Genomic DNA, 14,346 nt, shown 5'->3' with positions numbered 1-14,346 from the left:
GCCGTCTCATTCTCAATTCCTTGACAAGTAGGAACAGCTTCTCCCTATCTACTCTATCCAGCCCCCTCATGATTTTGAATACCTCTATCAAATTTTCTCTTAGCCTTCTCCTCTCCAAGGTGGTCAGTCCCAACCTCTCCAATCTATCTTCATAGCTCAAGTTTCTCATCCTTGGAACCATTCTTGTAAACCTCTTCTGCACTCTCTCCAGTGCGAACACATCCTTCCTATAGTGTGGCGCCCAGAACTGTACACAATACTCCAACTGAGGTCTAACTAGCATCTTATATAAGCTCAACAAAACCTCCCTGCTCTTGCCCCTATTAATAAATGCTTTATTAACTACTCTTTCCATCCCTCCTGCCACCTTTAATGATCTATGCACATATACACCTAGGTCTCTCTGCTCCTGCACACCCTTAAGAATTGTGCCCCTTATTTGATATTGTCTCTCCATGTTCTTCCTACCAAAATGAATCACCTCACACTTCTCCGCATTGAACTTCATCTGCCACTTATCTGCCCACTCCACCAAATTGTGTATGTCCTTTTGAAGTTCTACACTGTCTTCCTCACATTTTGCAATGCTTCCAAGCTTTGTATCATCTGCAAACTTTGAAATTGTCCTCTGTACACCAAGAACAAGATCATATCAGGAAAAGCATGGATCCTAGTATCAACCACTGGGGAACTCCACTACAAACCTTCCTCCAGCCTGAAAAATATCCATTGGCCATTACCCTCTGTTTCCTATTACTCAGCCAATTTTGTACCAATATTGCTACTGTCCCTTTTATTCCATGAGCTATAACTTTTCTCACAAGTCTGTTGTGTGGCATTGCCTTTTGAAAGTCAATGTGCACCACATCAACAGCATTACCCTCATCAACCCATTCTGTTACCTCTTCAAAAATCTCCAGCAACCAAGTTAAACACAATTTCCCCTTTATAAATCCATGCTGAATCCTCCTAATCAACCCACATTTTTCCATGTGACTAATTCTATACCAAATAATTTTCTCTAGAAATTTCCACACCACTGAAGTTAATCTGATTAGTCTATAATTGCTGGGCTTATCCTTACAACCTATTTTGAACAAGGACATAATGTTTACAATTTTCCAGTCCTCTGCCACCTCCCCTGAGTCTAGGAAAGACTGAATGATTATGGCCTGTGGCACTGCAATTTCCACTCTTACTTCCTTCAGTATCCTTGGATGCATCTCATCCGGTCCCAGTGCCTTGTCAACTTTAAGCACCAACAGTTTATCCAACACTTCCTCCTTATAAATTTTGAACCCTTCTAGTGACAGAGTTTCCTCCTCTGACACCGTGGCCTAGGTAGCATCTGCTTCCTTGGTAAAGACAGATGCAAAGTATTCATTTAACACCTCAGCCATGCCCCTTGCCTTCATATGCAAATCCCCTTTGTGGTCCCTAAGTGGCCCTACTCCTCCTTTTACCACCCTCTTATTATTTATGTGCCTATAGAAGACTTTGGGATCCCCCTTTATTTTGGCCGCCGGTCTTTTCTCATTATCCCTCTTTGCTTCTCTTATTTGCTTTTTCACCTCCCCTCTGACACCTTCTGTATTCCGTTTGGTTCTCAGTTGTATTTTCTAACTGACACCTGTCATAAGCACACTTTTTCTTCTTTATCTTAACTTGTATCTCCTTCTTCATCCAGGGAGCTCTGGATTTGTTTGTCCTATCTTTCACTTTGGGGAATATACCTTGACCGTGCCCGAACCATTTCTTCTTTGAAGGTAGCCCATTGTTCAGCTACAGTTTCTGCTTCCAACCTTTGGTTCCTGTCCATCCGGCCCATCTCCATTCTTGCCCCATTGAAGTTGGCTCTTCCCCAGTTAATTATTTTTACTCTGGATTGCACATTGTCCTTTTCTACCATCATCCTAAACCTTCCGATACAATGATCACTGTCTCCTAAATGTTCCCCCACTGACACTTGATCTACTTAGCCCACCTCATTTCCAAGAATCAGGTCCAACAATACATCCTTCTTGTTGGACTGGACACGTACTGCTGTAGAAAATTCTCCTGAACACAATCTAGGAACTCTTGCCCCCATGGTTTGGGTTTGATAGTTTGTTTATTGACTGTGCTATATTCACAATTTGGGAAATTCTGGGAAAGCTGTACAAATGCTTCTTTCTTTCAATGAGTAGTAAAACATGAAAAGTAGGTGAGTAATGGAAAAATGAATTTGAATTATGTACCTCCTTTTACAGCTTCATGGCATCCCAAATATATTCCCAGTCAATAGTATTTTGGAGTACTGTGGACACTGTTGTAATGCCTGAAAATGCAGCAACCAACAAGCTCACAGCAAAACCCCAGAAACAGCAATGAGATGATGACCAGATATTCTGAAATTTTTCTCCTGGTTATGATTGAAAGATAAATGTATTTCAGGAAACAAGGAGAACATCATATTCTTTTCTTTTCTGTAAAATATATTTCTAAGTTATATAAGAAGTATCCATGCATTTTGAATCCTCCTCTTCGATCATCTTGTAGTTTGTTACTCTTTGTTTTCTCATTTAGATCCCTGAATATAAAGGCCCTGCTCTCATCAGTTGGGCTGTGATGTATAAGTTATATATTACAGTTCTGCTGCATTGTGCTCCGGGCAGACCATACTTACCATGGCCATTTATGGTCACTGCTGCATTCAGGAGACACTCAAGCATTCGGGACAGTGTAATAGAGAGTCGCATGGTTGAACCTGAGTGTCAATGGTTCCATCATTGATCCATAATGATTCCATTTGGGTTCGACGATGGGTGTGTGCCCATTTAGGAATCTAAATAAGGCTCTTGTTTGTTTCAGATGAGTGTTGGCCGTGTGCTTCAAAGCTTGCTCGAACATCGAGTTGGGCAGGCTTCTGGCTGTCAATGGCCCGGACATTTCATTAGTCTCCATTTTTCAGCAAAAGCTGGGTGGCAGGTTTTAAAATAAACTCAAATGTTTTAATATGCTATAGAAACACACAAGGTGGCTCGGTGGTAGCACTCTTGCATCTGAATCAGTCAAATGTGGGTTCACGACACAACTCAATTGGAGTGTCTCAGTTGACACTCCAATGCCATGCTCAGGGAGTGCTGCATTGCCGCCTTTCGGATGTGATGTTAAACTGAAGTCCAGTCTGAGCTCCAAAATAGATGTAAAAGCCCCCATGGAATTATTCGAGTAAGTGTTCTCCCTGTGTTCTGGCTAACATTTATTCCTCAGTCAACGGCACTAAATCACTCTAATTGGTCATTTACCTGAATGTGACAGTGAGTGCATGTTGAATGTCATTCAGAGGTGTCAGCTGTGGCTCAGTTCATAGCACCCTTGCCTTTGAATCAGAGGGTTGTGGGTTCATGTCCCACTCCCGGAAACCAAGAACTGTGATTGTACTCGAAAGAGTTGCAATCTGTGACTGTTGATAACTCGAAAGAGTTTGAATGTCATTCATCAACTGTGAGCTGCTTTGGGATATCCTGAGGCCATAAAAGGTCCTGTTTAAATGCAAGGCCCTTGTTTGTTTCGTATAATTTTAACTGTCAGAGCTAATTTCTTTCATGAGTTAGATAATTACCATTTAATTTAGTAAACAAAATATCAGTGTAACTCAGATCTCTTATACGGAACCTTGGACTTTTTCAATGTGATGACATACGATTACCATGGATCCGGGAATAGCGTCACTGGAGAAAATAGCCCTCTTTACCCTCTCCCAAATAACAAACACAAACCAACATTCACTTTAATGTGGTAAGTGTTCATTAAAATAGAATGCAATCATATTTATTATTTCTAGTGGATAACTATCTTCAGCCAGATGGTTTTCAAAGTCCTTCTAACATATACTTTTTGTTTTTTTCCTGTAGAATTTTACAATGAATTACTGGAAAGATCAGGGAGCTCCTGCAGAGAAACTGAACATTGGATTCGCTACATATGGCCATACCTTCAGACTGACCTCATCCGACACTGGGATTGGAGCCCCATCAGGAGGTCCTGGACCAGCTGGGCCGTACACCAGAGAGACTGGAACCTTGGCCTATTATGAGGTGTTGCTACTGATGCAGCTTCTTTATTCCATAAGATTTTATATTTGAAAATACTAACCAAGTACTGAATTCTATCCTCCAAAACAACTCAAGCTTTACTGTGAGAACATCTGCATTATCTCAATCATACAAACTTCCTCAGGCAGATTAAGTGACATGTTAAAATGTATCTTAAAAGCATGTGCTCCCCTTGTGCAGTTCAAGTGATGAAAGTATCCAGGATGGCCCGATTTAAAGACAGGCAGTTCATTCTGACATCCTTACCAAAGACACCCCCATGTGATCATCTGTCCCGTGTATGAAGATCCTGCTACCTCTGCCAGCATCACAACACATGGCCTGGCTCAGCTTAGGTACCAAAGGAACTGGAGCTGAAACATGTGTCATCATACTCTGATGAACAGAGACTTGGTGCCACACCCTCCATCATCGGAAGGTATTTGACTGTCTCACTCAGGCCATTGTTGTTAGTTTTGGAAAATACACCAGGAGGTAAAGTGGAGGATATAACCTTTTACATCTTTAACCTCCCCCCAGGAAGCTCCAGGGTTTTTTGTACAAAGATTACAGTCAATCCTCAGCAGCTTGTGTGCCAACCTATGCCTTATTTCCACATTGTTGGAATGGTAAGAAGCTGGTGTTGACGCTACTACTTTACACAGGTTAAAGAGATTGATTTAAGTCCAGATACTTCTTTGGATCCTCCAGTGCCCCGGATTGGAAACGTGCAGCATGAGGAAGCATTGGTTCTCTTTTAATAAAGGGTAATATTAGTCATCACTTGCTTTTTATGAATAAAAATATTTTTTCAACAGCAAATAAGAACCGTGCTCCCAGTTTGAGGATTGTAATTGAGAGAAAATGATGGTTGAATAAATCATTAATGGAAAGTGATGTGCAAATGATTGCCAATGTACGTTGAGAGCATTGCAAATCACTGATCATTTGTGACCGCTGATGACTTGAATGCTAATGTCTCACTCTTCTCACAGATCTGCACATTGTTGAAAACTGGCACTTCCGAATGGGATGCTCCACAGGTGGTTCCATATGGTCATAAAGGAGATGTATGGGTTGGATATGACAATGTGAAAAGCTTTGGAGACAAGGATAAACTGATGTCCTACACTTTTTATTTGGTGGTTTGGTGCAATATTTGTTGTAATTTACAGCTAGTTTGTTGCAATCATCATTAGAATAATGTTGTTGTAGCGATCAGTTGAATAACTGGAACATGACACCATTACACATAGGATTGTTGGAGCCTGCGTTATAGATGATATATCTTGTTTCATGGTGTTTTAACCATCATTTTTATTTCTGATTCAGTCCCTTGTGCAAGAGTGTTGGGAAAAGTTCATATTTCTGTCAACTCACCTCTTTGTAACCGAGATAGCAGTGCATTCCAGACCCTAACCACTTGCTGCACGGAAATTATTTTCCTCAAATCACTCGTGCTTCTTTTACGAATTGCTTTAAATCTGTGACCTCGCATTGTCAATCCTTTCACAAGTGGGAACAATTTCTCCCTATCTACTTTGTCCAGAGCTGTCACGATTTTGAATGCCTCAATCAAATTTCCTCTCAGTATTCTTTTCTCGAAAAAATATAGTCCTATATTGTCCAATCTATCTTCATAGCTGAAGTTCCTCTTCCCTGTTATCATTCTCGTGAATCTTTTCTGCACCCTCTAATGCCTTTGTGTCCTTCCTAAAGTGCAGTACCCAGAACTGGATGCAATACTACAGCTAAGACTGAACTAGTGACTTATAAAAGTTCAACATAACCTCCTTGCTCTTGTGCTCTATGCCACTATTAATAAAGCCCAGGGTACTGTATGCTTTAGTAACTGCTCTCTCAACGTGTGCTGCCACATTAAATTACATATACATATGTCACTCATGTCCTTCTGTTCCAGCACCCCTATTGTATTTATACCCTTTACTTTACACTGTCTTTCCAAGTTCTTCCTATCAAAATATATTACTTCATGTTTCTTTGCATTTTACCTTATCTGCCACCTGTCTGCCCATTCCACCAACTTGCCTATGTCTTTTTGAAGCCCAACTCTATCCTCCTCACAGTGCACAATGCTTTCAATTTTTGTATCATCTGTAAACTTTGAAATTGTGCCCTGTACACCAAGGTTCAGGTCATTATTATTTATGAGGAAAAGCAAAGGTCCCAACACTGACCCCTAGGGAGCATAAGTTATATTTTGGGTAAAAATTACTTGCAAACAAGGATTTGTGAATTAAAATTGTGAACAATGTCTTTCAGGCTGAGTGGTTAACAAAGAACAACTTTGGAGGAGCTATGGTGTGGACTCTTGCTATGGATGATTTCTCTGGTGCTTTCTGCAACCAAGGGCCTTATCCTCTTATTAATGCCTTGCACTCTGGGCTTGGAATTTCTGCAGGTAAATGTCAGGATGGCTTAGGCTTGGACTGATTACTTGTTGCTACCACAAAGTAAGCAGGGGCAACCACTAATAACTAATATAACTTAGCAATTATTTGGGGTATCTAAAGGTATTTCTATTTCAACATTGTTAGAGCCACAGAAAACTGACTACTGCAATATTGCTAAGTGTCTACAATCATAAAATTCCTAAAACAGGATGAGCCATGCAGTAAAGTACTGAAACATGTATAAACATTACGACCCAGGTTGCTGGGATGAACTGATTGCTCTTTGTCCCATTCCTGACTTGATTATAACAGAGTCTGAATTTAATGAAGAAATGTTATTGCCAATTTATATATATTTAATTGCAGAATTAAGAATTAGCTTTATTGCTAAAACTCACTCAGGTAAAGATGCAGAAATTACTAAAAAAAGGTTTAAAATGAAAAAAATGCCTAAGTACTCACTAATGCAAAAACAACACACACTGTAGCATTAGCGTTGTTAGGTTTAATGAGTGGGACTGTATAAACAGCACTGCCCATAACGATGATGCAAGATACACATGACCAAGAGTCGAGAGTGAGAAAGTTTCAAGCAGACTAACACCTAGCTATGTGTATCTGTATATAGTTCATTAAATCTAATAAACCAGTTACTGTTTAGACATAGCAATGTCTCAGCGATCATTCCTCAGCCATTCCAACCAACATACAACACGCGCAAGCCATCACCCCCTCCTCCGCACAACAAGCAAGGAAAAGGAAGTAAGACTCTGCAGAATATCAGGTATTAAAAATTTGGCCAAGTAACAAATAGAATCAGAGAAAAAAAAAATCACTGGCTGACCAGATGTCTGTTTGCAGCTGAAGGGCCCTGGTCCACAATAGTTCCTGGTGTTTTTCCCTGGAGACTGTGGCTTTGATTCAGAATTCTCCTTTTGGAGCTTTTGGTTTGCAGCAATAAAATCTTCTGATGGGTATTTCAAATCATAAACAGATCATCTTTGATGAGAGAGGTAACAGAAGAAAGACAGATGGGGTAAGGCTGTTGCCCCTGAGGCAGTCTCACTTTGAACCTTCAAAATTCAGTATCTTTTCACCCAAGAGCTGGATTATGTGACCTCTCTCTGAGATCTCCAGGTCTCCATAAAAAGCAACTTGTGTCCTTCTCAAATGCAATATAGTAGTTGCTGTAAGCCAGTGTCCTTAGCTTAGAAAAAAATGTCCATTTCAAAAAAGGTTAATACACATGATTGTCCACCCGACGACATTATAAATTAATAAATATCCAGCTGAAGGCATTGTAAATTAATATTTTAAATATCACATCTTCGTAACAATATTAACAGGCTAAGTCATGAATCTGTATTGGTTGTTGCATCCAGTCTGCCGATGATAGTTAAATAAATTAAAGATGTGCATTGTATTATAATGTCATTTAAAAGGAAAACGTATTGTGATCCAAATTTATCAATTTTTTAATCAGAGGGGGTTCAATAACATTTTGTGTAACTTGACTTAAAATAAATCTATAATTAAATTGCACTTCAAAATTTTCGCTCAAGCAAATAGGCTCCAGACAGAATTGGCCATGTCACAAGATTTTCTCAGTAGCCCTTATTGAACGGAATTTCCAAACAGCTCGTTCCTGACACCGTAAGGAATTGAGTTCGAGCTGATGATTTTCAATGCAGCGACAGCCCTTGTCTTTGCAACGTTTATCTTTGTTTGCAACTAATTTTGAAGCAAGCAATGAATTAGTGGATTTTGTTTCCTTCTAGCTTGTGTTCCATCTAAAACAACACTGGCACCAGCTGTTCCTCCCAGTCAGGCCCCTGGTGGCGGCAGCAGTGGCGGAAGTGGTTTCTGCGCCGGCAGAGCTAATGGCATCTACGCTGATCCAAAGGACAAGAGCAAATTTTATGAATGTGACAATGGAGTGACCTACCTGAAAAATTGTGCTGCTGGATTAGTCTTTGATTCTTCATGTGCCTGTTGCAACTGGGCATAATGAGAAAGCAGAAGGTAGACTTGCTTACTAACCTAAGTAACAGTTTAAAGCAGGCTTTCTGTGAAAACAATAACGTTAAGGTAGTGTAAAATACCAATGTAGCTTTTATTAGAAGTCCTAAAGGAATGCATCAGGAGTTCAAAATATACGTGTAAAATTTAACAAAACTCAGCTCACTGGGTGTACAATTTCGACAAATCCTCACAATGTGCATGTCAAATGAATCTAGGTTAATTTTCCTAGTTTCGTTTTGGTTGAAATGGATGGAATGCTTTCACATTGGTGTTATTTTTATTGGTTCATTGGGTGTAGGGCTGTCATGCCCAGCTTTTATTGCCCTTCCATTACCCTTCGTGAGCTGCCTTCTTGAACTGTTGCAGTCCCCACAGCAGTGCTCTGGTATCATAGAGATCTGCAATGACATTTTCACAAAACAAGGTTACTGAGTTTTATTTCAGCCTAAGCTGCTTTTGCATGAATGTTTCAGAACCTGGTTGTGGAATTGGGGAAGTCTTTGCGTGTGGTCCTGGTCAGTTCTGTTGAGCGAAGATGTGTTGTTGGGGAAGAAGAAAGGCGAGGAAACAAGAAAATAATTATAATTTAAAAAATACCCAATATATCAGTTGTTTATTTTTATGCTGCTGATGTGATATTGAAATATTATCATTGAATAAGAGAACACTAAAATAGTCTTTATTTTTCCAGCCTGCCATAAATCTTCGTTGGGCACCAGTGAAGCTGTAACTGGTCTTCAGTTTAATTACTGAGGTGATGCATCATTGTGGATAAAGACCATTAATGTACCACATCTAATTTGTCTCAACTGAAGGTATAAAATGCCATTTAAACAGCAAAATAAAAATCATTGATTCATCAAGAATACAGTTCACTTGGTATTTTCTGTTAATGAATGATATCCAACAATTTCAGTTGAAAGGAATTCACCTGCATGAATTCATTTCCAACAGTTTAAGGAATAAATAGACATTTGAATCTTTGACACAAACTCAAAGCACAGCACGCTGATATCTACAGTCATTCCAGCAGTTCACAGGGAAAGCATTTTGGTTTCAACACAGGAAGGAGAGTGGAACCAACTGAGTTTTGATATCTCGCATCCTACCAATATATTTATCACAAGATAAAATGGTACTAATCATTTATATAGCAGGTTAATTAATTGCCTGTGGGGCAGATATGGGGTGGTGGAGAATTTTTAATTGGCAGTTCATTTCTGATGGGAAAATGCTTTTTACAGTTAGATTCCCACCTGCCTGAGGGGTTTGCTAATGTTTGTTCTTTTTCTTTCTTTGGATGTGAGTGTCATTGACAAGGTGACTACTTGTTGCCCATCCCAAACTGCTCGTGAGAATGTGGTGGTGAGCAGCCTTCTTGAACTTCCATGTAGTGGAAGTACACCCAAGGTGCTATTAGGGCGGGAGTTCCAGAATTTTGACCTAGTGATAGTGAAGGAATGACGATTTAGATCTAAGTCAGGATGATGTGTGACTTGGAGAGGAACTTGCAGGTGGTGGTGTCCCCATGCATCTGCTGTCCTTGTTCCTTCTAGCTGGCAGAGGTCAAAGGAGGTTGACAAGTTGCTGTGGTGCATCTTGTAGATGGTACATGTGGCTGGTGAATGGGGCACTGATCAAAAGAGCTGCTTTTCCTGAAATGTGCAGAGTTTCTGGAGTGTTTTGGGTTTCAACATTATTTTGATTCTGCTTTCTCCTGTGTGGGTGGAATATTGGCCTAACCTTCAGAGTATTGTTCTTATGCATTCATCCCCCCAGCACCTGAATGTTTTTGCATGAGTGCAACCAAATATGAGACAAAGGGAATTAAAAACCCAAAACAAAACAGCCGAAAATGTCCAATCCATTATTCTTTTCAATTATCTTGCAATTTATTTTGTTTGCTGAAAGAAAAAATTGTTACAGAGAGAACAAAGGAATCCAAGGAAAAGATGACAGCTTTAACATACCAAGCAGTGTCATTGTTTACTGTGTTAGGGGCTGATTCCAAAATCACACAATTATCATGCTCAGGTGCTTTGTTGATACCTTTGCACCAGTTTCTATTGAGGAATTCATTTGTGTGATTCTCTGCTAGTTTGTTTATTAAATGTAAAACAAGCTTGCTCATAAACAAGTCATTTATCAATACAATTGGTTTAATAACATTAAAATACAGCTGTGGATCCTAAGACACAGGGCGGAATCTTCTGGTCCCGTAATCCCATGCTGGATCATCCAAGCACGTCGGTGCGATTGCTCCGGGCAGCACTTCTGGTCATCATTGCCTGGCGTTGCAGACAGCACCACATCACTTTTAAGGGGGCTCACAGGCAGGTCTCTACATATCAGATCAGCCATAAGGCTGGGGTGGCTTTTCAACGGCTGCAGGGCAAGGACTTGCTTGGAGAAGGGGAAGAAGTGGCCTCAGGCAGGGGAAGGGGCTTCAGGGCAAGGGCAGTACTGGGGAAGGGGGGTATCCCAGAGTGTGTGTGGGGGCACATATTGATTTGTGGAGGTGGCCTCAAAATGGTGAGGGCTGAAGCGGCAGCCTCCAGAGGAGATGAGCCCAGGTGGAGATGTAAGGGGGTGTGTGTCTGTGTGAGAGAGTGAGTGGTGATGTCCCTTGAGCTGACAGGGAGTGAGATGCCAGTGAATTTTTTTTTATCCATTCAAGGGATGTAGGCTTCACTAGCTAGGCCAGCATTTATTGCCCATCCCTAACTGCCCTTGAGAAGGTGGTGATGAACTGACTTTTTGAACCGCTGCAGTCCATGTAGTGTAGGTGCACCCACGGTGCTGTTAGGGGAGGGAGTTCAAGGATTTCGACCCAACGACAGTGAAGGACAGGCTATATAATTCCAAATCAGGATAGTGAGTGGCTTGGAGTGGAACTTCCAAGTGTTGGTGTTCCCATATATCTGCTGCCCTTGTCATTCTAGCTGGTAGTGGTCGTGGGTTTGGAAATTGCTGTCTAAGGAGCCTTGGTGAGTTTTTGTTTGATGGGCTTGTGATTGTGAAAGTTTACAATGATGAGATTGTTGCCTTATCCTGGCGGCACAGATGAGATCCTCTTTCTGCACTGGGTGGCCAACATCTTCTGCACGGCATTGGCACTGACCATCACTACCACCACCACCCAAACTGGAGTGGCAATTGCTGGATGTCCTGCAGCCAGAGCAGACATGGAGGACATCACGGTGGGCCTCCAAAGGCATTCCAGTGACGGGCTATTGAACTCTTCTTGGCATTCACTGGAGCAGCCCTGGGCTGCAATCCTGATGTGAGGAAAGGGTAAGGTAATAGTATGGAGGGCGATTTAGTGGTGGCCCGCCAGTGCGACAGTGTGTTTCCTGTGACTGCATAATTAATCATGCGGGAAGCAGATGATACGGCGTGAAAAACTGCCATTGCAGCCAGAGGGTAAAAGGTCTTTTTTCACACCTGCTAATACGCTTAGTACAAATCTGGGACGATTCCGCCCATTATCTTATATTATCACACTGAGTTCTGGTAAATATAATGACAAACAAGCACATTAACAAGATAAAAACAAAAAGCTAAAAGCTACTGCGGATGCTGGAAATCCAAAACAAAATAAAAACAGAATTACCTGGAAAAACTCAGCAAGTCTGGCAGCATCGGCGGAGAAGAAATCAGTCAACGTTTCGAGCCCTCATGGCCCTTCAGCAGAACTGAAGCATAGTTTCAACAAGGGAGAAATATAAATTGGTTTAAGGTGGGTGGGGGGGAAGAGACACATTGAGGGTGTGGTGTGAGCAGATAATTAAAAGATGTCAGAGACAAAAGGGTCAAAGAGGTGTTGAAGGTGGTGGTCTTTGTCTGAGAAAAGTGCTAATTAAGAATGCAAGACAGGATATTCAAAGTACAGGTCTAGTGGGGGTGGGGTGGAAAGACTAAAGGTTTTAGTTTTAGATTTAAAAATAATGGAAATAGGTGGGGAAAGAAGAATCTATATAAATTATTGAAAAAAAAGGCGGGTGGGGGGGAAAAGAAACGGGGTGGGGATGGGGGGAGGGGGAGTTTAAGATCTAAAGTTGTTGAATTCAATATTCAGCCCAGAAGGCTGTAAAGTGCCTAGTCGGAAGATGAGGTGCTGTTCCTCCAGTTTGCGTTGGGCTTCACTGGAACAATGCAGCAAGCCAAGGACAGACATGTGGGCAAGAGAACAGGGTGGAGTGTTAAAATGGCAAGCGACAGGGAGGTTTGGGTCTTTCTTGCGGACAGACCGCAGGTGTTCCGCAAAACGGTCGCCCAGTTTGCGTCCCTCCAACATCAGTTGCCTGAAGAAATGAACGAAGTGCCTTGTTGAAACTATGCTTCAGTTCTGCTGAAGGGCCATGAGGGCTCGAAACGTTGACTGATTTCTTCTCCGCCGATGCTGCCAGACTTGCTGAGTTTTTCCAGGTAATTCTGTTTTTATTTTGTTTTGAAGCACATTAACAAATTCATTTTCATGTTGCACGCTTTCATTGTTCATGTATGCCTTGAGGCAGTATATTGCAAGCAAATGTATTTATCAATGTTATGTTAATTAAGGCCAATTGCAACAACTACAATTTTCATCAAAGGTCAGGCTTTCAGCACAAATCATATGGTAATTTCATCCACCAGGACAAAGCAGCCCGCTTGATTGGCACCACATCCACAAACTTTCATTCTCTCCACTGCCAGTGCATAGTGGCAACAATGTAGTACCATCTACAAGGTGCACTGTAGGAACTCACCAAGACTCCTTAGACAGCACCTTCCAAACCCACAACTACTGCCATCTAGAAGCACAAGGGCAGCAGGTATATGGGAACACCACCACCTGCAAGTTCTCCAAGTCACTCACCATCCTGACTTGGAAATATATCGCCATTCCTTCATTGTTATTGGGTCAAAATCCTGCAACTCCCTCCCTAACAGCACATTGGCTGCAGGGGTTCAAGAAGGCAACTCACCACCACCTTCTCAAGGGCAATTAGGGATTGGCAATAAATACTGGCCTAGCCAGTGACGCTAATGAAAAAAAGCTGTGACAATGGTAATATTTTCTCAGATCAGCTGGGTCAGCATATGACCCATCAGTCTAGCTTTGAGGAAATTCGTGGACTACAAAAATAATTGTTGTCATACTGCTGTTTAGTGAACTGTTATTGAGAATCATTGGTGGAATTTTCCGGTGCCAACAGTGGCAGGAATCATGGTGGGTGGGGGTAGAATATCTGACGGGAGGCTAAAAATCAGTTTCTTGACGTTGGGAAATCAGGTTGGAATCTTCCTCACCTGATTTTCCAGGTGGGTTCATCGTGGATGGCCTTTCCACCTAGTGAATGTCAAGAACATATTTTACATCTCATGCTTGCTCACTGGCTGGGCAACAAACCAGTACCTTGTGCCGCTGTGAAATCTTCCACTCCGATAGCATGAATTACCTGACTTGGCAAACGCCCGGCAAGGGATACCCCTTGGACATACATGCTACCAGATGCTGCCTTCTCATTCAGACTGCTCTTCTCCCTGGTGCCAGCAGTCTCTTGTCAGCAGATGTCATGTGCTTGAAGGAAGGGGGGCAGGGGGAGGTGTGGGTAGTTTGAAGGCATGGGGAACGTGGGTGGGGGTTTGGAAGATGAAGTCTGGGGGGAAGTGATAGAGGGAGAAGGGTCTTCTTGGATGAGTGGAGGTCAAGGTCAGCACAACTGGACAATTAGAGGAATACCCTAATAAGAATAGAAGGCATGGCTATGATTGCTGTGGTCATCTGAAATCCTAATGGCACGATGAAGCCCACAAGGCAGCAGGTCAGGCCCAGAGACGTCTCAAAGCAA

At 41.8% G+C, this 14,346-nt stretch overlaps 1 protein-coding gene and 1 pseudogene across 1 annotated transcript in view; both read left to right on the top strand.

Moving 5' to 3' along the window:
* The window catches only part of LOC144683472 (acidic mammalian chitinase-like), a 43,854-nt gene extending 34,516 nt beyond the window's left edge, over window positions 1-9,338 (top strand). Inside the window, exon 7 of the mRNA XM_078546520.1 lies at window positions 9,204-9,338. Within this exon, the coding sequence (XP_078402646.1) occupies window positions 9,204-9,265 (62 nt within the window). The 3' untranslated portion in view covers window positions 9,266-9,338. The remainder of the gene's footprint in view (window positions 1-9,203) is intronic.
* LOC144684033 (acidic mammalian chitinase-like) lies at window positions 2,193-8,498 on the top strand (annotated as a pseudogene).
* Window positions 9,339-14,346: the final 5,008 nt, after the last annotated feature.

The sequence above is a fragment of the Cetorhinus maximus genome, chromosome 8 (assembly GCF_964194155.1).
Source record: "Cetorhinus maximus chromosome 8, sCetMax3.hap1.1, whole genome shotgun sequence".
Taxonomy (NCBI): Eukaryota; Metazoa; Chordata; class Chondrichthyes; order Lamniformes; family Cetorhinidae; genus Cetorhinus; species Cetorhinus maximus.
This window is presented reverse-complemented; position numbering and strand designations above follow the sequence as displayed.